We start from the raw sequence: 24,996 nt of genomic DNA on the forward strand, positions 1-24,996 counted from the left end.
TAAGATTGTTATTACTGGCAAAGAAAATCATTCTCATACGGTGGACTTCCTTTCACTTCATGCTACTAATCTCCTACTTTCCTTCACGCTATGTGGTATCGTTAACTTTAGCCATCCCTTAGTGAAAACATAAGAAGCATAAGCTAACTCGATTAAAAAAATCGGACTGGTACTGGATTCATATCCAGCAAAGGACTGCAGATATCCGTATTCTAAATTTTTGGTTATGGTTTAGCGGTTACAACGTCCGCCTCCAACAGTTGCAACGCTGCCTCGGTGAATCCTTTATACATATTTAGGGTATTTAGCCCATTAGTTGCTACTCTTACGCCTATAAGGTATAAGTACTGCTTCAATCAAAATATCAAGCGAAATCTCTGAGGAGGGAATACAATTTATAGAAAACTCTACATACATTAATAGCCTGGAATGCTAATAACTCAATTACGGGATTTTATTACTGTAGCTACGTTGGCATTATATTTGATTTTCATCATAGATTTGGTGTCCTCTTATTTTAAAAATCGAGCAACCTATTTAGCTTTTTATTCTAAGAATGAAAAAAACATCACTCTGCAAAAGAATTTAAAAAGTTATACCGTTTTGAAAACAGCGTTAGAAAATATTACTTGGTGAAAATAATTTTCCAAAAAGCAAGCACTTTGAAAAATTAAAAGAAACTTAACATAGGTGTGTTTAAACAAATATTTCCAGGTACTAAGCCCACAAGCCCAAACTACAGTTTTAGGGCAGCGTTAACACTATCCTTCCGAGTAGGAGTGATTGGAAAAAGGAAGGGTTCCAGTTTATAATGATATATAAAACTACGCCAACAGCTCTAAGATGAACTCAGGTGCAAGGGCTGGAATCTATTCACTTTGGCTAGAGTTTTCTACTTTATTCGACATGCTGTCAGACTGCAGTGTGTTCCAAGCAGAGCTACGGAACATAACTGCCACGGTATCTATCTTTTCTGACAGTCACGCAGCATCATAGGAGCAGCAAAAGGCGAAATTCGATAATTTTACGCATACAAAGCTAAGTCAAAGTGGAAGCTCACCAAGAGCTGTTCAATATCGAGAGATATTGGCCAGACGATTAATGCTCTGGGTGCTTTCCTCTTCTTCTTCTTCCACGGGCAGTTGTGGCTGAGAATCCGCTGGATTATGTTGATGCTGCAAGAGCTTACTCGTCATCGCTAACGTGCAAATATCCACAAATCTCGCGTAAAACTCTTATCTCGAAATAGTCCCGCCGCACTATGTATGGGAACGAAAATTTATTTGTTGTGGCATAGAGAAAATGTGCATATTGACAGATTTACCAGGTCTGAAGCCGCACTGAAAAGCTGCAATCAGTTGGAAGGCTAATACCGGGAGGGCTAACGAAATTTTCAGCCATATTTTAATGTCTCTGCAGGCATTGTCTAATCTGATTTGTGGGCTCGGGATCAGCATCTTCCCTGGATGTTTCATTACTGTCCTTACGTAAGAGACAGCGAGTGTTCCCTCCATAGTTTAAGCATTCTCTAGACATGGTTACCTGGTCACCGTTTCTTGTGGGAATTTACCCCGGGATGCAATTGGGCGTTGTGATTGATCAAAAGATTTTTCAAGCATTTTGAATGGGATTAAGTTTAAATAAAAATGAATTGAGCTAAAATTCTTAAACGTGTCGCTCAACTCCTGGAACATTATTGAGAAAAACCTTTCCAACCCAAATTCTACAACTCCATGATTTTTTAGCACATACATTTGAGACAAAGCAAACATATTTTTTTTGCAAAATATTGACCCTTTTTGCAGAAAATAAAATTTTCGCGGCTTTTGCGACTGCACATCTGGCATTGCTGCTGAGCCGTTATCAAAATTGCCGCGCAAAATAATTTTACATAAATCCACTATTCCTCTATTTATATAATATATAATGTACCCAATGTATATAGTGCTCGTATGATCCTTTAAGATTACTAAAACATGTGCGTTTAAATAAAAAGAAATATCCTTTACTATAAAAAAAAAAAAAACCCTTTGCACATATTTTTCCCGCAAAAAACCAACGAAAAAAGAAAGGAAAACGTTACTGATTGCGATACACAAAAGAAACTATCCGAACGTAACGGAAAACAAGAGGTTTATTTGATCAAAATATTACAAGGAGTAACTGATTTAAATTCCAAAATCCAAAATCGAATCGAATCCCTTAACTTCCTCTTTTCACAACTTGCCATACGAACGGAATTGATTATTTATTATTGATCTCGGCTACGAAATCAAATGAAAAAAAAAAATAATAATACAAATAAAGAAACAATTCAGAAGCGACTATTAATGTCTCGTCGTTCCATCTTATTTTTTATTTTTTCTTTAGAAATTTCTTTTTTTGCGCGTAAATTTTTTTGGCACTTTTTAAGGTAAATTCAAGGGTAAAAATCGAGAAATTCTAATACATTCAATCGTTTGATCGGGTACGAAGTGGTGAGGAGAACAATACGATCGGCATTAAAGAGACAAACAGAAAAAAAAATTATGCAAGATCAACGACGGCTTACGTGTGTGTGTGTGTGAGTAAAGGGATACAAGGTGGAGGGTTGTTTCTACCCCTAAAAAACCGACATGAAAGCAAAGAAAAGAAATCGTAACTGCGTCAAAAACCCAAATTCATGTATACACACACACACACATAAAAAAATTGGTAAAAAGTTGGAGGTTATCACCCTAAATTTAAAATTTACTGTTTTTTATGGAAAAAATTGCGACATTTCATACAGATTTTTTTTTGTTTAAGATTTGAAATGCGTTACAAAATTATGGTAGTGCACACATACATACAAACATACGTGTTTGTTTGTTTGTATGTTAGTGAAAGAAAAAAATGCCACCGTACTTTTAGGCGTTGAAAACGGTGCAATTTTGCTTTAAAAAAAATGTATTGATCTCAGCTGTCGTTGAAAAGGGTCTCCCATCAGAGCCGCTTAAGTACAATGCCAAAGATTCCGCAATTTTTACACAAATTTAACGTATTTTTGTGTGTTTTTTCTCACACATTTTTTTGCCAACGTTCGAAATGTTTTGTTTAATAGGCTTTATTAATGCGATTTTTAATTAAAATTATTTGAAATTTGTAATTTGGCCTTAAAAAAGAAAATAACCCTAAATTAAAGAACACACAAATAATAAATAACGGGAGAATGTAAAGAGTTGATTAGTGAAATCTTTCGCTTTAATAAAAATGAATTTTTGTATTGGCCATACAGCAGTGTGCACGAAAATAGCAGTGGCAAGTTTTATCAAATTTTGTCAATTAAATTCTTCTTTTTTAAAGAAAAAAAATTCTATCTCTTTTTTTTCTTTTTTTTTTTTTGTAGCTGAAGCTATGAAAACAAGTACAAGTTTTAGGTCTCTGAAAGTTGGCATTGCAATTTTAAAATTTTTTTCCGAAATGTGCTTTAAATTTTCTTCGATTTAAGAAAATATATAAAAGAAAATATAAAATCTAAATTAATACACCGTTAGGCCTACGAAACACATAAGGATCTTGATTCTTAGTAAAGTTGTGCAGGTATAAATTTTTTCGGTGGATCAAATCCTTTCCCAGGTATGTTTTATATAAACACTATGAGCCCATAAGCAAACTGTGCTTTAAAGTATTGGTGTGTAGTACATGACAGGCTTATTCTTTGTTTCAGTGGAAATGATATGATCCGCCTTTTGATGCCTGTTTAAAAAACGCGGAGGGTAAACCAGGTTGGACAACATCAAATGAAATAAGTATTCCTACAGTAGCCAGTAGTATCTGTATTAAATTTTTTTTTTTCAATCTACTTCGCGTGGATTCTATTGAATTTTTGTAGTTTGGAATCGATAAAAAAGTTTATTATTGGAACTCTTTAAATTATTATTATTGAAAGCGAAATTATCGTCGACTTTTCGGCTTGTAATCGACGGGTAACGGGTGTTCATAAATCGTATATTAAAGTTTTATCGGCATCGACAACTTTTCGATAGCAAAGCGATTACTTTTTGATAAATGGTCGATAATAAATCATTAACTTAACGATAACGAACTGGTAACTTGTTTATAATCTTTGTCATCGATAGCAACTTCGATAGCTCGACTAAATTTCGTCGGTAACTCACTGATAACAAACTGAAAACTTGTCGATAATAAATGGACAACACGTTTATATCCCGTCGTAATCTCATTGATAACAAACTGCTAACACTGCTGTTAGGCGTAGCATAACCTGATTAAGGTTCAGTTGGTTTTACTTATGACTATCAATAGAAATATGACGAGTCCAACGCTTTTATTTAATTGTCTGATCAACGCCATAGATTGATAAGGAGTGTGATGACTAGTACCTAGGACCTACCTAATTATTTTCTAGCTTTTCGTATTATTATTACTTCATGTAAGTATTGCTTTCAATAAAACCGTTTAACTTAAAATTTTTTTTTTAATTATTTTATTTTCAAGTTTTTAGTCTTTATTTAATTGCCTGTTATTTCTCATTCTATTTAGTTCATTTAGTGACTCATTATTACAGGGCTCTTTCCTGACAATTTGTTACAACCTAAGTCCTCAATACATAATCCTTCCAAAGAATTTACTCGACTCTGCGCCACGTATGCTTGTCCCTCCTCCAACTCCAAAATATTTTGATGTCACTTCTACTGGACTGTATGCAATATTTGTTCCAAATATGAGCCAAATCGGGCATCATAGGTCGCTTTCTATTCATGTATGTATTATGTGTTCCAAATATGGACCAAATCAAATCAGACCACAAATACGATTTTTGTGAATATCTCGATCCTTGCGCCATCTAGCGGCGATTTTTTCATAAGTCGCTTTTTATTCATGCATGTATTATGTGTTCCAAATATGAGCCAAATCGGACCACAAATACGATTTTTGTGAATATCTCGACCCATGCGCCACCTAGCGGCGATTTTTTTACAGGTCAATTTCTATTCTTGCATGTATTATGTGTTCCAAATATGAGCCAAATCGGGCCACAAATACGATTTTTGTGAATATCTCGATCCATGCGCCACCTAGCGGCGATTTTTTTTCTTGTTATTGCATTGTCATCAGGTTCTGAACTATATTCCAAGTTTCAAGCTTGTAGCTTATCGGGAAGTTACTTAAATTTCAATTAGAAAATTCGTTCACAACGGCCGTGCGTGCAGCCTGCCTGTCAACTCAAGCTAAATAAAACCGTTCAAAAAAAAAAACTTAGCGCGATTTACCTCTGACGAGATTCAGGCTGAGCTTCCCTTCTAACGATACATTCATATTTCAATATTGCACTGGAAACACTACCTTAAGCCCTGTTTATCCTTTCGTTTTAAGCCCATTTTGTATGAATAAATGTTAGTGCTAAACTTTACGTTCTAATATGGAAAACCGTAACAGGTCTGCAGTCGGAGATCGTCTCCAAATCTGACAGAAGCAGCAAAAACAGTAGTTTCAAAATATTTACTTTAAGTTTCATGTGCAATCGATTTCTACTAGACTTACTCAATTTGAATGCGTCGTTTTATAGAATTTTAGGGAGTTGAGTACAAAAAACCGAAGGTTGCGCTCGAAAAGCAATATTTTCTCACCCCCCTTCCTATATGTAAGTATGTATGTTTATGACATAAATGCACGACGTCAATTTAGTACAACTAAAACCCCCAAAAGCGTTCAAATCGTTTTGTCCATCAAATCAAGTCAAATTTCATATTCATTGCTGCTTACCTGCAATTCTCACATTCGCACTTCTTTGTTTTTCCGTAGGTGTTACGTGGTGTGCACATTTATCCTGCACACGCGGCTGCAGCTGGTCTGATATGGCAGAGATTTCTTCATCATTTCGGGTGGGCATTTCTTCAAAGTGCGTCAAATCATCTCTCACAGTGTAAGCGTCTATCGTCCGACATGACACCGCCGTTACATACTGTGCTTGCTCCAACACCACTTGTGGCGGCGGTGGCACAATGTCATCGAAACCATCGCCCACACCATTCCAATTACAATTAGTGTGAGTATTACGCGTTACAAAGGCAATGCCATTCACAGCATTAGGAGATGTTGCCGTCGTTGTCGTAACAGGCGCTGCAACAGCCGAATCGAAGTTAGATACAGGCGCGGATGCAGACTTCGCTGTTTTTGCTGTTTTGGTTGGTGCAGCCACCTTCACACTTTCAAGGATTTCGATTGACCCCAGACGCGCTGTCGTCTCTTTGTTATGAGAAGTTGTTGTTGTTTGCCAATTGCGTTCGCATTCGCCCCCGCTATCAACAGCACCACCTTGGCAGTCTTTTCTTTCTTCCACGCCATTCGCATCCTCCACATTCTCATCACTACTTAAGGTGTTATATAGACGATGCTTTAATTGATGCTCTCGTATTAGACGATCTCTCTCGTGAAAATGTTGTACGAAAACTTGTTCTCTATTACTGTTGCTACTGCTATAGTCGAAGGATGTGTAAGTTAACGGTTCGTGCAGATGCCCATTGTATTTGTATTTGTCTTTATTTTTATTTTTTTTATTTTGTTTTTGTCTTTGTTGCTGCTTAAGCTTGCTTTTGATTTTCGCTGACTGTTTAAGATGTGGATCATAGGGAACGTGGGGGATGGTGGTGATGTGGCCAAGTCTCGCCATTTGTTCATTAGACGTTTTGCCATGTATGTTGTTGGCATTCTGGGTTAATGACTTTCTAACGTATAAAGGCAACGCCGTTTCAGACGTCTCGTGAGGTAAAACTCCATACCCCACGTCCCATTCATTGGGGTATTTATAGAATTGTGATGGTGTCATAGTGATGGGCTTCCGGTGAGCGTACGCTAAAGATGTTGCTGTTGTTGTTGATGTTTGAGGTAGGGAAATTAATGACGATTGAAGCGTCGTATTAATTAGTCGTTCTATTGTTGTTGGTTCATGTGCTTTCGTTTCGGCTTTTGTAGTAGTTGATGCTGTGTTAGACGCTTTTGTCGCCGCCATTGTTGCTGTTACATTGTCCTGGGTTGGGATAGACTGGCTATGTGTCAAGCTGGGCTGTGAGTCGATATCGTGCATTGGCTTCGTTAGATACTCTGTAATAGATTTATATAACTGTAGATTATTATTGGCTAAAACTGGATATTTGATGGGAGATGACTTCTGCTGGTTTGGATTTTGATTTTTATTTTGGCTGTGACAATTATCATCAAACGATGGGCTTATGGTGGCAATGTAATTTAATTTGGGCTCCTCAATGCTGGTTTGTATCATTGAATTTAGTGATATGTCGTGTGGAATATTCGAGAACTGTGGTGGGTTCTTAGAGAAGATTGGGCTAGGCGTAGGTTGGTTTAAATGTAATAGGTATTGAGGTAGCACTCTTGGTTGCAAACACTCCAGCTTCCCCTCTTGTCGACGTAAAGGTGATTGCGAATTTGAAAGGCCGTCAGTAAACTCATTGAGCTTCATCTTTCGAGCCGTTTCATCAACTTTACTAGCCACATGCAGCTCATTGTTCTTTGCATGTGAAGAGCCGAATTCGTGTTGCCAACAATTCGGTAAAAAACGGCCGATGCTATCCGTAGGCGATCTATCTAGTAGCATAGTTCTCATCGTACCGGTCAACTGGTTCTCTTGTGCAAAGGAGTTCAATGCGTTTAAACCGTCTTCAGTGCGACATTGGGCTTGCGATAGCAACATTTTGTTTGTAAAGTAGATATCTCTCCATTTATAGTCCTGACACAAACCATTCAACATACAAGAATAGGTCAGAAAATCATTCGGTGAAAGTTTTTCGAGCTTCGACTCAAGCACTGGCTGTGTTTGCGATTCAATGTGTGACTCAGTGGATAAGCAATTTAGTTTCGAGATAAAATTTGGCTTGAACTCGGATTTTATGCACGACAAGTGCTCTATACCGAATGGCATGTGCTGAGCTTCTACAATTAATTTATCAAAATTCTTTGAGGCTTCGGCTAATAGTTGTCGTTGAGTTGTTATACCATAGATATCTTTCCACTGCACCCGAAGCTCGCCCGAAAGGAAGTTTGACAGTTGTGTAGATGCTGCTACTTCTGCCGTTGTTGTTGGTATAGTTGATGCTGGTGGTGAACGTGCATTGAGTGAAGGTGAATGCCAATCACAATGAGTCACATCGTCTGTAAAAAAAAAAAAAAATTCTAATGAAATATCCTGCATGATAATCAAAATGTTGGACTTTATGTCTACAAATTATTATTTTACTAATACCCATTCATATATACATACATACAAACGTATATATTCTATTAATTTTCATATATGTACGTATTTCACATTGATGACAACGCCCATCAGTTAGCCCATAACGCAACACATTAGCGCTTGCATTTTCCGCGCTCCGCACCGCACTCCTTTCGACAAATTAATGTAAAAGTTATGAGTTTTCACCCCTTTTGGGGCTACTTTTTTGGGTATTTTTGTACGAAATTTGCGAGAAAACTCATTTATGACACCATACATACAAACAGATATATTCACATATGGGTAAATGTTCTCAACCCTTTGCTGCTGCAACACACACAACCACATAAAAAAACGAATATGTTTTATAAGATTAACTCTTTTCTGTCCTTTTCAAACACACACACATTTACACCCATGGTCCATGGTCCTTCGTATGTCTGTGCATAGCTGTGTGCCATAAATTATGACTGTAGCCAAAATTAAAACATCATCGAATTATCGTTAGATTTTCGCCGTTAATTTTACGTCGTCATCCCACTTTCTGACATTGATTAATTCATCATATAGAAATCGGGGGAAAAACAAAAATACTGCATTAACAGTTAGTCAAAAACTTAGAGAAATATACAAAGCACATTGCTCAGAATACTTAAGGGTTGCTCATTCGATGTTAATACTCAAAATTTTTTTATTTAAAAATTTTATATTTTATACTAGAAGACCCGGCAGACGTTGTCCTGCCCTAAATTTGGCCTATCTGCATACATTTTAACAAGCTTTTTCCGTCTGACTCTGCCCTCACTTTTTCCTAATCATTTTATTCACTCCTCCCTCCGTCTTTTTCGCTTCATCTATCTTCATCTTCGTCTCATTTTATCTCTATCTCTTTCTCAATCTCCTTCTCTCTTTTCTCTTCTCTCAATTTCTTCTCATTCTTCTGCATCCCTTATTGCCTGTCCTAGAGGGTGGTATGTATTTTATTCTATTAAAAAAAAAATGTCATAGTACCTCTAAATCGCAGGCCCCTCAGAAACCCCACGCCCCCACCCTCTCAGCGGGCCTGGTGATGGGCTATACTTGATATCATTCGGCATAATATTTTTTATTGATAAGCAGGTTGTTTAATTAAACACCAAGCAATTACACGGAAGTATATCCGCACCACCTGAAAATATGAGTGCCACTGCGTATACGTAAAATTTTTTTATTACGTATAAACAAATAAAAAAATTGCAATAAAATAATATTGCGACTATAAACTGAGATATAACCTATCCTATCTCTCAAGTTAGATCAAACTACACACGGGGTGCAAAACAAATTCAAAAACGGTTCAGTTGTTTAGGAGTCCATCGCGCCCAAAAATGTTGTGACACGTGTTTTTTATATATTAAGATATTTTTTAAACAGTTTTATAATTACCGAATAAATCTTTACGCTATAACTAATAGAAATATAAATATTTTAAACACTACCTTTATATAAATGGACGAATAGGGGTTTGATTTCCGATTTAGAAGTTTTGATAATAGCCTTTGTAAGCAATTTCTTAAACTCAAAACTATATTTACTGAATGTTTTGTGATATAAACTATACTCCCTGAAGACGATGCAAAATAGCATTTAAACGCGTAGCAGAAAGGAAAACGCAGCATTTGCCTTGAGTGAGAAACCAGTAGTAAATCCCATGAAATACTCCTTAACATATAGCCAATTGACAAGGTAGGTTATTCGGCGTATGTGCTATGATTCAATAAAATTTTATATTAGAAACCATGGAAACGACTCAACTCTTAAAATCTTACATGAATACGACACTCTTGTGAATTGAACAATAGTTTCATATTTCTTCTTTAATATTTACCAATTTAAGTTCTTTAGAAGCTGTGAAAAGGTATTACCTACTCAGTTATGGCTTTTATAATAAAAGTCTCAAAAGGCTTTTTTACAAGTATTTTTGTTTTGAAAAAAAAAATTATAATGTTTTTAATCTTTTTAGAACTTTTATTTAATAACATTTTTTTCGACTGTAAAATATATTGCTACAAAATAACAATAGTTCATTATAGCTTAATGATTTACTTTCTACAGAGGAAATGATCAGAAACGTAGTTTTTTTAAACCACCGTTCCAAACCTTTCACTTGATTGCACGGAAGGTTTTTTAGAATTGGTAATTTTTTGAACATGTTACTTTTTTGGAATTGGTTTCCTATTTGGAACCGGTTACTTTTTTGGAATCGGTTTCTTATTGGGAACCGGTTACATTTTTGGGTGCTTTCTTGAAATCGGTTATTATTTTTGGAACCGTAATGGAAGCAGGAAACTTTCTTGGAATCGTTGATATTTTTGGAACCGGTTACTTCTTGGAATCGTAACGGGAACGGGTAAATTTCTCGGAATCGGTTTCCTATTTGGAACCGGTTAATTTTTTGGATTCGGTTTCCTATTTGGAACCGGTTACTTTCTTCGGATCGATAACCAATTCGAAACCGGTTACTTTTTTGGAATCGGTTATCTTTTTGGAACAGATTTACTTCTTTGGAACCGTATGCTTTTTTGGAACTGGTTACCTTTTTGGAACCGCATATTTTTTACATCGGTTAATTTATGGAACCGCGTACCTTTTTAGAAGCCGCTTCCTTTCTTTTTTGGACCGGTACATTTTTAGGAGCCGGTTACCTTTTTGAACCGGTATTCTCTATAAAATCGGTTATCTCTTATGAACACTGTTTTGAACTGGTTACCATTTTGAGACCGGTTAACGTTTCGAAAACAATACCTTTTTGGGGCCGAATGCTTTCCTGAAATCGGTTACTGTTTTTGGAACCGTAACGGGAACGGTTAAGTTTCTTGGAATGGGTAACATTTTTGGAGCCGGTTAACTTGTTAAAACTGGCCAACTCTTAGAATTATTTTGGAACCGGTTACTTTGTGGTAAATTTTCTGTACATAGAGACTTGTGGCGAAGAGTAAAACTCAATGAGATTTATAGTCCTGACGAAACTATGTGATGATATCAATTAGATGCAAATTACAAGGCAACATCATAAGGTATAGAGGCTTGTGTAAGACCGTGGTCATACTTAGTATAATTCAACATGAAGAATAGGGAGGGAGGCAAGGGATGCCAACGTTTCCTGTATCTCAGATATATGTAAATGTTGTAATCAAGTTATATCCAACATGCGGAATATCAGTTGAGTTGAAAAATATATATTTTGAGGTTTATGTAACTCCCGCACCACTTCTTTCTGTTGATAGTACGAAATCGTATCTTAAAGTGGCCTACTAAAGATGTGCAGTTCCCAATTTTCCATATATGCCCAACGGAGTGCAGGAGCATCCTTAGGGATAATTTTTAATTGTATTATATTTATATCATCCATTACGAAAGCTCCAAACTCACTCACAAAGCTCGAACACTATATTGAAAGAGCTTTCTAGTAGACAACTTACAAATGATATATGGAGTCGAGTAGTCACTTACGAGAATGACGGCCGTTTGATTAATCATTTCTTGATGTTTTTAAAACAAAGTCGGCAGTATCACACTGTTGCCTTAAAAGGTCTTTAGGTTATACGACCGGTAAGTAATTAATTTTTGTTTCGCAAAGTTCTTGGTTTCGTTATCAGGCGCAAAGCTAGGCTTTAGATGGCTTTCAACAGCTCTACACTGACCATATGTGACGAGTTGTCCCTGCTTTTAGTGATAATGGTGGATCTGAGGGTACAACGCGATAAAACTCGTAACTCCAAGCGGTTCGTGCCATGATTATGGGTGAAATCACACTGCGTGGAGTAGAGTCACAAAAAGCTGATGGATTAGCTTCAATAAGAATGCACTTTTGCATTGGGATGAACCTGAAGAACACTTAGGCAAGTTGGGATGAAATTACTTATGGGCTATCATCATAACCACCTGCGTCTCGTTAAAACCGTTTGGCCCACATGGTACGTGCTGTACTCGTCGCCGTTAAGTTGAGGGTGTAGTTGAGGCTGTAAGTGGAATTTGGTTTCAGTTGCTTTGAATTGGCATTTTTCGAGGTAACTGTCACCTACCACGAGCCAAGATTTTAGAAACATGGCATGTCTTGTATGCGTTTTATTTTGTTTCTCAATGTATTTGCATATAGGTAACCTCTAGGCATATTATATTCTGTCGCGTTTATCTGATTTTTTTCAGGGGGACTTTAAAAAAGCACTAAATCGATACTCCTGTTTCGATATCCAACTCTTTCCCTGGGATAACTGTAAAGCCGTCATTAAAGTAGGATGTATTTTCGAACATGGCAGCGTGCGAGCCGAATCCACATACCACAACGAAAAGCCCTTAATATTTATACAAAAGGAAAAAGTTCCAATAACAATATTGCGTTTTCGGCCATTTGCATTTGTTCTATAGAAATATAGCCTAATAATTCCGTTGTATGTATGTATGTATGTGCACATCGATGTAATTTGTGAAAGGGTTATGAAATATGGCTTCCAAAAAGTAATACTCATAATCACATTAAGTTAATTTTGCGACTAATGATAAATCACTTCCTAATATTCAACACCCCCCGCTACTTGTGGACATATTGCGAAACACATACACACACACAAACACTTACGTGAAAGTGAAGAGTTAACGCCACACTCAAATTCATATTTCATCTAACAAATGCCGTATTATTAGATTGTACATACATAAATATTACTAAGCATTGCATTACGGAAATATTAAGAAACATTAACACCCTTCACTCTGCGCACATTGGTTTGACACCCCTTTTTCCGCTGCTTTTCAAGGTGGCAATCGAAAGCAAAGCAGACGATCTCTCTCTCTCTCTTAGGAGTTTGTTGTGCAATCGGATATGGACATGCGTCTGACACGCGTGTGAAAATTATAAATACCCAAATAAGAAAACGTTTAACTCCTTCTCGGGGAAGCCATAAGCCATACGCCAAGGAGCGAAAGGCAAAAGACAACAAAAAAAAAAAAGATGCTCGAACAATTTGTAAAAAAGTGAAAGGGTTGCATAAACGAGCATAAAAAATGATGGAGTTGTGAGCGAGATTGAGAAGTGTCGTCAAACAGGAAGCCAAATGCAGACGCGTGTCAAACAAGTTTTGTTGTTGTTCTTGTTATTTTAATTACGGGTAAAAGGGAAAGGAAGCGCGCGGCAGATGCTTTTTGCCCAACAAATAAAATCAAGCGAAAGCAAAGGTGATTTTTTGTGATGACGGGATTGACATTAGATTCAAGTGAGTAGATAATTCAATACATACATACGGGATCACCTAAAACATGGATGTCGTGAGCGCTTTGTAATGCTCAATATGCAAGATTTTGCAGCAGTGCAAATAATGAATTCAAATGAAATGAAAATTTGTTTGTAATTTGAGATGAGGCCGGGCGCAATGCAGTTCAGCGATTATTTGCGGGTATTAAGCGGGTGATGTGATTCTTAGTTGGGGAAAATACATTACACAAGGGGATTCTACGTTCCATTTAACTTGCCCTTGAGTGCATAACTTTAAGAATATGAGCCAAATATCAAATATGTATTAAACTAAAGCGGTATGAAGCTCAAATGAGAGTTCTGAAGCTAACACGACTTGAGCAACCTTTCGAACTCTGACACACATGCAAAGAAAGTCAGCAACGGTTGTAACGCCCAAGAGGCTAGTTATAGAACTGTGATTAAATGAACATAAAAAAGAGACACAGAGCTCATGCATACAGAGCACACTCATTCCGAATATTTGCGTTATTCAGGAAAATCTGGTATGATAAATGTCGTTATTAAAGACCATTACTCACCTGTCGCAGAAGAGAAAACAAACTGCTATGAAGGATCCGGTGAAATCTCATTGATATAAATCGGACCCTCGAACTACTTTTTCACTTGCTATCTTAAAAAAGCCAGAGAAAAAGAAAGAAAAACGATCAAACTCCAAGTGGTCAAAGTTCTGAGTCGGAATCATCGAGCTTGGAAATGGCTTAAAATATATTGGTCAAAGATCAAAAGGTGGCGGAAAATCGAAAGAAACAAAAAGACAGGAGCAGCCTTTAATCATGACACATTTGCGGGCAGAACTCTTCAGGCGAGGTCGAAGTAGTCACGCTTTTGAAAAACGCTATAATTTTGGCATATGGGGCCAAAATTTTACAAGCCACGAAACGCTATAGTCCTTAAGAACACCATACGCGTCGCTTACATCTTGGTTTGATGACTTGTCCTGACCGACCAGATCACCCGGTTTAGCAATGTCAAACTTCTGTTCGTTGGGCTTTTGGAAGTCGCAAATTTTCGTCAATAAGCGTGAAACTCATGATGCTCTCAATGTGAATATTCGTCAGAGTTGCGAGAACCTCTCTCCTGCAATAAAAATGGGCTGAGTGGTCATTAACTTTGACTTCGGTCACTTGCCGATATGATTTTGTCGAACTGCTGGTATAAATTAAATATTGATATATATTTGGTAAGCAGAACAAAAGTTTTTCATTAAAAAAATATAACTGAATCATTGATGAGAAAAAAGAGCTCTGTGCATTATGGTACAAAGACGTCAGCGATCAAGATACTATTTGGCCGTCTTTCCTTTTACTACAAAAGTAAATGCAGATTATGCAAGATTGTACGGATGAAGGGCTGAGTGGCTAATGCTCCGTCCTATCCCGCTTTCCTGAAGCTAATGTTTAATGAATTCGCTAAGATTATTGTTTATATCAATGCTTCCATTGCAAAATAACGACAAAAACTCCTTCCGCGTTGAAAGCTTTTTCGAGTTGCACTACGTAGAGGCGAACCCCTTTTAGAGTTTCACTATGAACAACGACACAAAAATGAATTCAGGGACTCGCGAGTTTTGAGTACATTGAGAATATGCTACGTTAGGTTAGATTGGGTTGTTGTTGTTGTTGTTGTTGTAGCGATAATGTTGCTCCGCGAAGGCTTTGGGGAGTGTTATCGATGTGATGGTCCTTTGCCGGATACAGATCCGGTACGCTCCGGTACCACAGCACCATTAAGGTGCTAGCCCGACCATCTCGGGAACGATTTAGGTGGCCACATTAAACCTTCAGGCCATTCCCTCCCTCCCCACCCCCAAGTTCCATGAGGAGCTTGGGATCACCAGAGCCTCGTCTGTTAGTGAAACAGGATTGGCCGCGGATAGGTGAGGTTGACAATTGGGTTTGGAGAAGCTATATATTGCGCTGGCAACCTGCAGGGTTGCGCTACACAGCCCTTTGAGTCTGGTATTTTAGTCGCCTCTTACGGCAGGCATACCTACCGCGGGTATATTCTGATCCCCTAACCCGCTGGGCAGTTAGATTGGGTGACAGCTACCAGTTAAGCATCATATAACTAATTGTTTCTAACTCATCAACCTCCATATTGTAACGATGTTGTTCGTCCGTTCGGACAATTCAAATGAAAGGACGTAAGAGTGTAGAGCTTCTCAGGTGGGCCACGGTAAACCGCTATAAATAGGTTGCAGATTTTCTAACTAGAATACATTATGTTCGACTGCTATTTACGGGCTTAGCCTGGATGAGCGAGACTTTATTGATCACGTATTTTTGGCCTAATGAATTGGTCAAATTTCTTTTTTCCCCGTCAAACCATTAGCAGCTGCCGGCAATGCATTTCTCGGATGCATATTAAAGCAATGGGGTAGGCCAACAAACACCAACAACAAAGTTATATACATACATATATCATTACTACATACATAGCGTGAAAGCGCATACTCAGCTGTGCCGACGAAATTGCGCCATGCCACAGGCCAGAGCCAATGGCAACCTAGAGAAGCGATTGCAATTGTTAAAACTTAAATTAAATCCTTTTTCAGGCTCAATTTGATTCATCTGCAGTGAAAGAATAAAAAAAAAACGAAATCGCTTTACACGCACAAAATCCCGCCATGCAACAAACTAACAAAAAATGTAAAGAAATGTGCGTATGAGGGTGTGTGTTTGTAAGTGTATGAATAAAGGATAACGCATTCACCGCAAATGCGAATCAAAGAATCCTTTTTTCCTTTAAATTTGCTCTTAAAAAATTGATGCACCTCTTTTGTCAGAAACCGCCACTGCTCGAAGCCCATCCCATTTCTTCTTCTTTACGCGCATTTTCCTTTTGTTGCGAACGACAAAAAGGCGAAAAGAGTCTTAACGCCAGCTGTACCAACTAGAAGAACACACACACATACACAAAGGACATAGAATTGAAGAAAAGCAGTTCGAGGTTGCAAGCAATAAATGCAAAAGTAAGATATTAGAATGAACTTCATCTTACTTTTCAATGGAGATGTAGCGTTGCAGGGGAACGGGTAGTGCTAAACGATTGACATCAAACACAAATGCAAAAGTCTTGTATTTATTGTTGAACGATTTTGTCGATTCCTTGCATTTTGTGGTATTTTGTATAAAGTTCCAATATATATCACCTGAATTGAAATTTATGTATGTGACGAAATCACTCATATTAATATGGGTTTTGACGTTTTCCCCTAAAATTAGTTCTGAGATATTAAAATGTCGATATGTCGCAGGTTTTTGTGTTAAACAAACCAAAATTTGAACTTCTTGGGGAAAACGCAAACGAAGTTTCATTTTTTCATACAGTTTTATTATAAATACTATATATGTATGTGATCATAATCAAACTATCCGACTATTTTGGGGTATCATAAAATCTCGAATCTCATTACAATAAAACGTTCGAAGTGTCCCTCTATAATTTTGCTTTTACGTCTACCTGAAACATTATTTCCCCCTATAAGAAATCACATTTTTCGATTGGCTCATATATTTCAGAAACGTTCGCCGTTGTGCTGAAATTTATCCGACAATGACATAACTGGAAAAATAATATATAAATTGGAAAATTTTTTATGAAATACAACATTAGCACAACAATCATAAAAGCGAAATACGATCGGGTTAGCGTACAAGCTTACCTGCGAATGCTACCAAAGCTGTAGGATCAAAAGGAAGTACGAGGTACGAAGAACGCTTTTGGTACTAAAATATAGTCAAGTTTTGCGAATCATATGGTCGAAAATAACTGCCCCAGCCCATGGCGGAACTATACAAGGTGGCAGCACGGTGACGTACACACAAATATAAGTACAAGTTCCATGTAGTTTTTTTTTTGTAAATCGATGGTCTAATGTCAAAGTCGTACTGCGTCTGAAATTGAAGTGTTGAATCATACTAAAAAGTATCAATCAGCTGATTTCCGGCGATCACCTGTTCTTGGTTCCGCCTTGCCCAGCAACAAAACATCAGAGTCTTCCAATAAAACACATTCGACGTTAGAATAACCGAGAGAACAAACTCATTAACTGATGAGATATTTGAACCGGTCTGCAAAAAATAAAACTACAACAAAAAAGTACAACAAACAAATATGTAGGGCTAAACAAACAAAAGAAAAAAATAATTAATACTACTAAAAAACATCCATCAACTAACATCCAACAGATGGATTAACGCCTTAACCGATTTAACTCTTAGTCAAATTTGACAATCTATATATTAATATGCTAACAAAATTCCCATACAATCAATTGACAGGCTGTTTCGCATACTTAGCATACGTAAAATCATATAAAAGTTATATGAATCGATTCGTATTGATCAGCCGCAGTGCATAGGCATATTTTTGTTAACAAATATTACTCAATTTGTTTATAATTAATAAAAAAAGTTTTTTGTAAATTCGAAAATCTGTGCAACTATCGAAATTACCATCAGTAGGACGCATTATGTTCACAAACCCCCCTGAGTACAAAGCTCCAAATGCTGCATTGTCGCGTTGCTCAAATGTTTCATCTCTACATATGTATGTATTTGTATACGCCAAACGGCGAGAGAACTAATGCTTCACTCATTTTCTGTTCAAATAAAATATTGTTTCCCATTGTTGCCAATTACTTATATTGTGCTGTACCAAAATCCGTAAAAATTGTTCTAAAATAATTGTTAGCGCACAAAAAAACTTTAAAGAGAAGTAATAACTTAACCGGCCTATTTTTTGGACAAATTTTACTTACACGTAAAAGCATAGGTCTTTATTTAAAGATTTTTTGTTTTTCATTTTAGTTACTTTATAAAAATGAAATCAGAAATAATGAGTCAACTTTTGTTCAAACTCACTAAATTTATTTATTTATAACAATTAATTGCAAATTAGTCCCAAATGTGTTTTGAATTTCCATATTTTATGCTCATTTTAGATATAGCACGTCTTATAGCGAACAAAAAATAAATAAATTTGCTACAAAGATATTACATTAAAATTTGTATATTGTCTTTTATGCTAATTTATTTTGATATTTCTTACTTTATTTTATTATATTATCTTTTATTTCAACTTAGTTTATTATTATTTAAATGCAATTTGATTGAGTCGGAAAATTTCACGTTGTATATTAAACGAACAAAAAACGACCCGAAAACGTCTTCGATTTTAGGTCGAAATATTGCATAGGCAGTATATTACCCACTATATTTATTATTAGGCTAACTTTGTTTGATTATATGCCCATTAATCGGATGCTTAGATCCCATAATCCTAATTTGTTTATGTCGCTTAAAATTGCGAAATCAATTTTATTTTAGTAAATATGTTTGCGTGAATAATTTCAATGTTTTTGTTTTGTCAAGTAATTCCACCTTAATTCTATGTCAATTTCTTTTGATTTTACATATTTTTCATATTTTTGTTTAAGGAGCTCCATACCAAAACGTTATAATTACATTTGAAAATTTTGTAGACAATTTAAGAAAATACTACTGAAAATTACAACGTCTTAATGAAAAATTGAAGTAAGTTAGACCAGTTTTCTAAATTTCCACTCACTGCTTAACTATTAACGCATTATTGCACTACCCCCAGCACTGGGTGCATAGACTGAGTTGAAAAATATACAAGTTGTTCGAATTTCGACCACAGGCGATACTATATATTATTATTATTTGTATATATCTCAGAACTTTTCAACGTTCCTGCTATCTTATTAGGAAATAAGGAGCACGATTCTAAAATCTGAACATTATGTTACATAGGCCCTATGTTTCGGCATACTGTTCATATAACAACAGCCTTAAGCCCACAAATCGCCAAATAAGCACACTTATCTGACTTCATAAATAATGGAAACTGTACAAGCGTTCTGTCTTTCTTTACCTTTATGAAAGTTTAACTTTAGCAACGCAAATAAATTTTCAAAATCAGTAGTAATTACGAAAAAGTAAATAGAAATAATGAACAAGAGTAGTATAAATGGCCTCGCGGTATCTCGAGTTTTATTAAGTCCATATGAGTCTACAATTGAGTCAGACTAACAAGGGTAGCCCCCAGCGGGTTAGGGAGCTTACATTATATCGCGGCAGGTATGTAGGTATTTTATTGTCTGAGATGTTAAAGCATAGATATGACATTTCAAACGCAATCCGGTACTTAAAACCCTTTGCATTTTTAAAACTTGTATTCAGAATAAAAATAATAATCGCTTATCGACAATTGCGCATAGCCCAATAAAACATTTGGCAGCACTGCAGCAAAAGTAGAGTTTCGTTCCGCGTCCAACGTTTCATTGATTATTTTCCGCAAAAATTATGTAAATGTGCATTATTTACAAATTTTTATAATGTTAACAAAAACAAAAACACTTTCATTCGCCGTTGATATTTCGTTTTTATACCCAGTTGAGCAGAGCTCACAGAGTATATTAACTTTGATTGGATAACGGTTGGTTGTACAGGTATAAAGGAATCGAGATAGATATAGACTTCCATATATCAAAATCATCAGTATCGAAAAAAAATTTGATTGAGCCATGTCCGTCCGTCCGTCCGTCCGTTAACACGATAACTTGAGTAAATTTTAAGGTATCTTAATGAAATTGGGTATGTAGGTTACTGAGAACTCATCTCAGATCGCTATCTAAAATGAACGATATCGGACTATAACCACGCCCACTTTTTCGATATCGAAAATTTCGAAAAACCGAAAAAGTGCTATAATTCATTACCAAAGATGGATAAAGCAATGAAACTTGGTAGGTGAGTTGAGCTTATGACGCAAAATAGATAGTTAGTAAAATTTTGGACAATGGGCGTGGCACCGCCCACTTTTAAAAGAAGGTAAGTTAAAAATTTGCAAGCTGTAATTTGGCAGTCGTTGAAGATATGATGATGAAATTTGGCAGGAACGTTACTCTTATTACTATATGCCTGCTTAATAAAAATTAGCAAAATCGGAGAACGACCACGCCCACTTTAAAAAAAAAATTTTTTTTTAAGTAAAATTTTAACAAAAAATTTAATATCTATACAGTATATAAGTAAATTATGTCAACATTTAACTCCAGTAATGATATGGTGCAACAAAATTCAAAAATAAAAGAAAATTTCAAAATGGGCGTGGCTCCGCCCTTTACATTTAATTTGTCTATGATAATTTTAATGCCATAAGTCGAACAAAAATTTACCAATCCTTGTGAAATTTGGTAGGGGCTTAGATTCTAGGACGATAACTTATTTCTGTGAAAAAGGGGCGAAATCGGTTGAAGCCACGCCCAGTTTTTATACACAGTCGGCCGTCTGTCCTTCCGCTCGGCCGTTAACACGATAACTTGAACAAAAATCGATATATCTTTATTAAACTCAGTTCACGAACTTATCCGAACTCACTTTGAATTGGTATGAAAAGTGGCCGAAATCCGACTATGACCACGCATACTTTTTCGATATCGAAAATTACGAAAAATGAAAAAAAAATGCCATAATTCAATACCAAATGCGAAAAAAGGGATGAAACATGATGGTTTATTGACGCAAAATATAATTTTAGAAAAAACTTTGTAAAATGGTTATGACACCTGCCATATTAAGTAGAATGAAATGAAAAAGTTCTGCAGGGCGAAATAAAAAACCCTTGAAATCTTGGCAGGAATACTGTTCGTGGTATTACATATATAAATGAGTTAGTGGTATCCAACAGATGATATTCTGGGTCACCCTGGTCCACATTTTGGTCGATATCTGGAAAACGCCTTTACATATACAACTACCACCACTCCCTTTTAAAACCCTCATTTAATACCTTTAATTTGATACCCATATCGTACAAACACATTATAGAGTTACCCCTGGTCCACCTTTATGGCGATATCTCGAAAAGGCGTCCACCTATAGAACTAAGGCCCACTCCCTCATAAAATATTCTTTAATGCCTTACATTTGATAAACATGTCATAGAAACACATTCCAGGGTTACCCTCGGTTCATTTTCCTACATGGTTATTTTCTCTTATGTTGTCGCCATAGCTCTCAACTGAGTATGTAATGTTCGGTTACACCCGAACTTAACCTTCCTTACTTGTTTAATTAGACATGGTAAAAGATATTAAAAAAATCGATAACACTACATAATGAAACCTAGAAGTACTAATTTTCTAAACTTAAGTGTGGATAAAGTTGTGCACTTAGTAGTCCATATAAAGTTTAAGAGTATTGATTCTGGATAGTTAAGAGTTTAACTTGTTACAGTCTCATCAGGGATATTGCTGCTCCCGGCAGAGAGGTCTGATGCCTTTTTTGTGGATATCACTGAGGACGTTTTTGTGTTCTTCTTCTGCATACGGCTGAGTTTTCAGCTGCCGGATTTCCTCATAATAGGTGCGGGGATGACTTTTTAAGTCCCTGTGAGGCGGGGCTTCTTCAATCAGTGCCCAGAAACTGTTTGTTCAGCATTTCATTTCTCTCCCTAACCTCACTGTGTACATGTTGTTCCAGGGACATAAGAATACAACCCGTAGTGCTTCTGAGAGCGGTGTATTGACAAGCCTGTATTTTCTTCCAGTGAGTAACCGTCAGTGTAACCCTCAAAAATCCCATCACTTTTGGATGTGTAGTGTAAAATAGGTCAGTAGTGTAAAAAAACTTGTTAACAAGTAAAGAAAGTGAGTGTAATGAAATGGCCTACCTTCTTATATCTACAAACATATGTATAATTGATAGTAGAAAAAAATGTTCTTGCCTAATGGTTCTTTGAACACAAGCCAGGAATTTGTGCTTAGTAAGTTGATTGACGGACATGTTTGAAGATACACACCCTCAAACGGATGATTTGCATACTAAAATTTAAGGTATTCGTACAAAATACACTGCCGCTCATTGCAATGGTAGCGAAGCTAAAAATATGTGTTATGCAAAATCAAGTGCTGAAAATTAAAATTTGATTTTTTTGTGGAAATATTTCACACCAAGGAGCTCAACTTTAAAATCAAGTTACAATTCGAGTAAAAGCTTTCAATTTCCACTTTGAACCTATTTTCGTGATGATACGCATACACGTACATACATAACACCCAATAAGCAACAGAGAATATTTTCTGCAAGGGTTTTACAAATCCTTTTTTCCCAAGTGGAGTTTCAGCGTTACAACCATTTGAGATAAGCTTTTTTGCCACACTTATGGTTTGAGTTGAGTAAAATTTGAGAAGTACTAATGAAACTGTTAATAACTTTGTGAACGACTATTAAAAAAAAAAGAATACTTTCAGTAATATTTTCGTTTTTTTTTTTTAGATTGCGTGATGTACTACTAAATGCTGTGCCACGAGGTATTTTACATTGCATAGTTGAGTTTGTGGACAAAATCCCCATCACATAAGCAGTTTTTCATATAAATGCGTTGAACGCAATTTTAAGCATTATGAGTAGATTGCACGTATTTTTATGTAGAACGGCAGATTGAGTGACACTGGCACCATCTGACATTGGAAAACTAGCCAATTTGCAACTTTTGTTGCTTGAATAAGAAGAAGAATTCTACATTTGATTTGGCTAACGGTGCTTTCACGCTTTGCAAGTGAAATTTTTTTTATTCTGATTGGTACCTTTTTATAACGTTTTCACAGTTAAAACTGCAGTTTAACAAATGAATAGGACACAAAATATGTTAGCAAATATTTTCCTTGTATAGTGAGAAGGTTTCTAATAGTGCTTCGCGAAATTTTGTTTGTGAATGGGGAAGGCGAAACAAAATTTCAATTGCCAAGTCTGAAGCTCCTTTATATTTACAAACGCAAAATGTTGTTGTTTTTGTTGTAGCGATAAGGACACTCCCCGAAGGCCTTGGGGAGTGTTATCGAGTTGATGGTTCTTTGCCGGTACGTTACGGTACTAAGCCCGAATATCTCGGGCTCGATTTGTTATGACCACATACGACCTTCTAGGCCATCTCGCCCTCCCACTCCCTAGATTCATTAGGAGTTCAGGGTCGCCAGAGACTTGGCTGTTAATGAAACAGGATTCGCCACGGATAGGTGAGGTTGACAATTGGGTTTGTAGAAGCTATGTATTGCCCTAGCAACCTGAAGGAGCTGCGCTACACAAACCCCTTGAATCCGGTATTTTAGTCGCCTTTTACGACAGGCATACCTACCGCGGGTATATCCTAACCCCCTAACCCGCTGGGGGTACAAACGCAACATCTTGCGTGATTGTTACTGTCGTGCAAAAGATTGCATTAAACGCTTCTCTATGAAATACTTCATTGTGGCCCGGCCTTAAGTCTATCATATGTATCTACTTAATGAATAAAAGAAATTAAAAGGTTTCGATACCAATGCTATATTTTTGATTTCCAGCCAAATTGAGAATCAGTAATAAAATTGACAATCAGTAAAAATATCCAATACAAAAATGCCTTTAAGTTTAAGCCCGCTATTGAAATATGTATTGTTCAAAATTCATGTTAGAGAATTGAGTAAGACATCCCATGTAAAATGCGTCGGTAGTTGCTATCAAACCAAATTGTTTGCTGGGCATGTGTGATCTGCGCATGCTTACATATGTTCACTAGGGTGGTACACATTAATCGAATAAGCGAATTTTTCTATTCGAAACCTTTCAAGCGGTAAAACCAAACCCAAAAATATCATATGTATATGAATTTTGGTCCCATAGAAAAGGTTTTGGTGTGTTGTACGTGGGTTCAAGTTCAGACTAAGCTAAAAAGACTAAATATATTAAAGATATTTGTATCTTAATAGAATTTTTATACGACTTTTGGAGTCCTCATAGATTAATCTTAGCTTTAACCCCTGTGCAGCACTCCTAAATCATCTCCAGTCGCGACCAAAATTTATATATCATATTTTTGTCTTTGGTAAATTTGATTTATAAGAACCACCCTAATGCATATATGCATGTACCTCTGTTAGATTGATCAAAGTATGAACTCGTTAATGATCTCGTAACCACTAAATGTTTGCAAAAAATTTAACACATTAGCAAGTGACCAAAATAAAATAAAACTATCTCGTTTTTATATTCGCTAGACAAGAGCGTTTTAATTACAGTTGAGCAAAGTGGGCTTTTAAAGTTTTAAGATGACTGGAAGTTTATTACGAAAATTTGAAGATAAGAAATCTAAGACTAAAAAGAAAGTAATAAAGGAAAGTTTAGGAATTTCGAGATCAAGCATTCGTTCGTTTTCATATTTTAATTATTCTTGTTGTCAGAACAACAAATTTAATTACAGAGAACAAAACTTGCGGCGAGCTGCTTTTAAAACGCCTGCGATCAATAAATATGACAAACGAACCCAAATTTTTTTCTCGCTCACCGCAAATAAAGCTGAGCATCCGCATGTGAGTTAATAAAACATAGGCCATAATGAGCTTTTTTTGTGGTGAGCTAGAAGAAGAAGAAGCATTATAAATTTAATTGCAAGCTTCTTGGTACAAACGTAAAGTAAAAGGGGT

The 24,996-nt window shown here is 36.3% G+C and overlaps 1 protein-coding gene across 1 annotated transcript in view; it reads right to left on the bottom strand.

Moving 5' to 3' along the window:
* The window catches only part of LOC137241907 (uncharacterized), a 140,580-nt gene that overhangs the window by 78,372 nt on the left and 37,212 nt on the right, over positions 1-24,996 (bottom strand). Inside the window, exon 4 of the mRNA XM_067769260.1 lies at positions 5,749-8,151. Within this exon, the coding sequence (XP_067625361.1) occupies positions 5,749-8,151 (2,403 nt within the window). The remainder of the gene's footprint in view (positions 1-5,748; positions 8,152-24,996) is intronic.

The sequence above is a fragment of the Eurosta solidaginis genome, chromosome 2 (genome assembly GCF_040869045.1).
Source record: "Eurosta solidaginis isolate ZX-2024a chromosome 2, ASM4086904v1, whole genome shotgun sequence".
In the NCBI taxonomy this organism is placed as follows: Eukaryota; Metazoa; Arthropoda; class Insecta; order Diptera; family Tephritidae; genus Eurosta; species Eurosta solidaginis.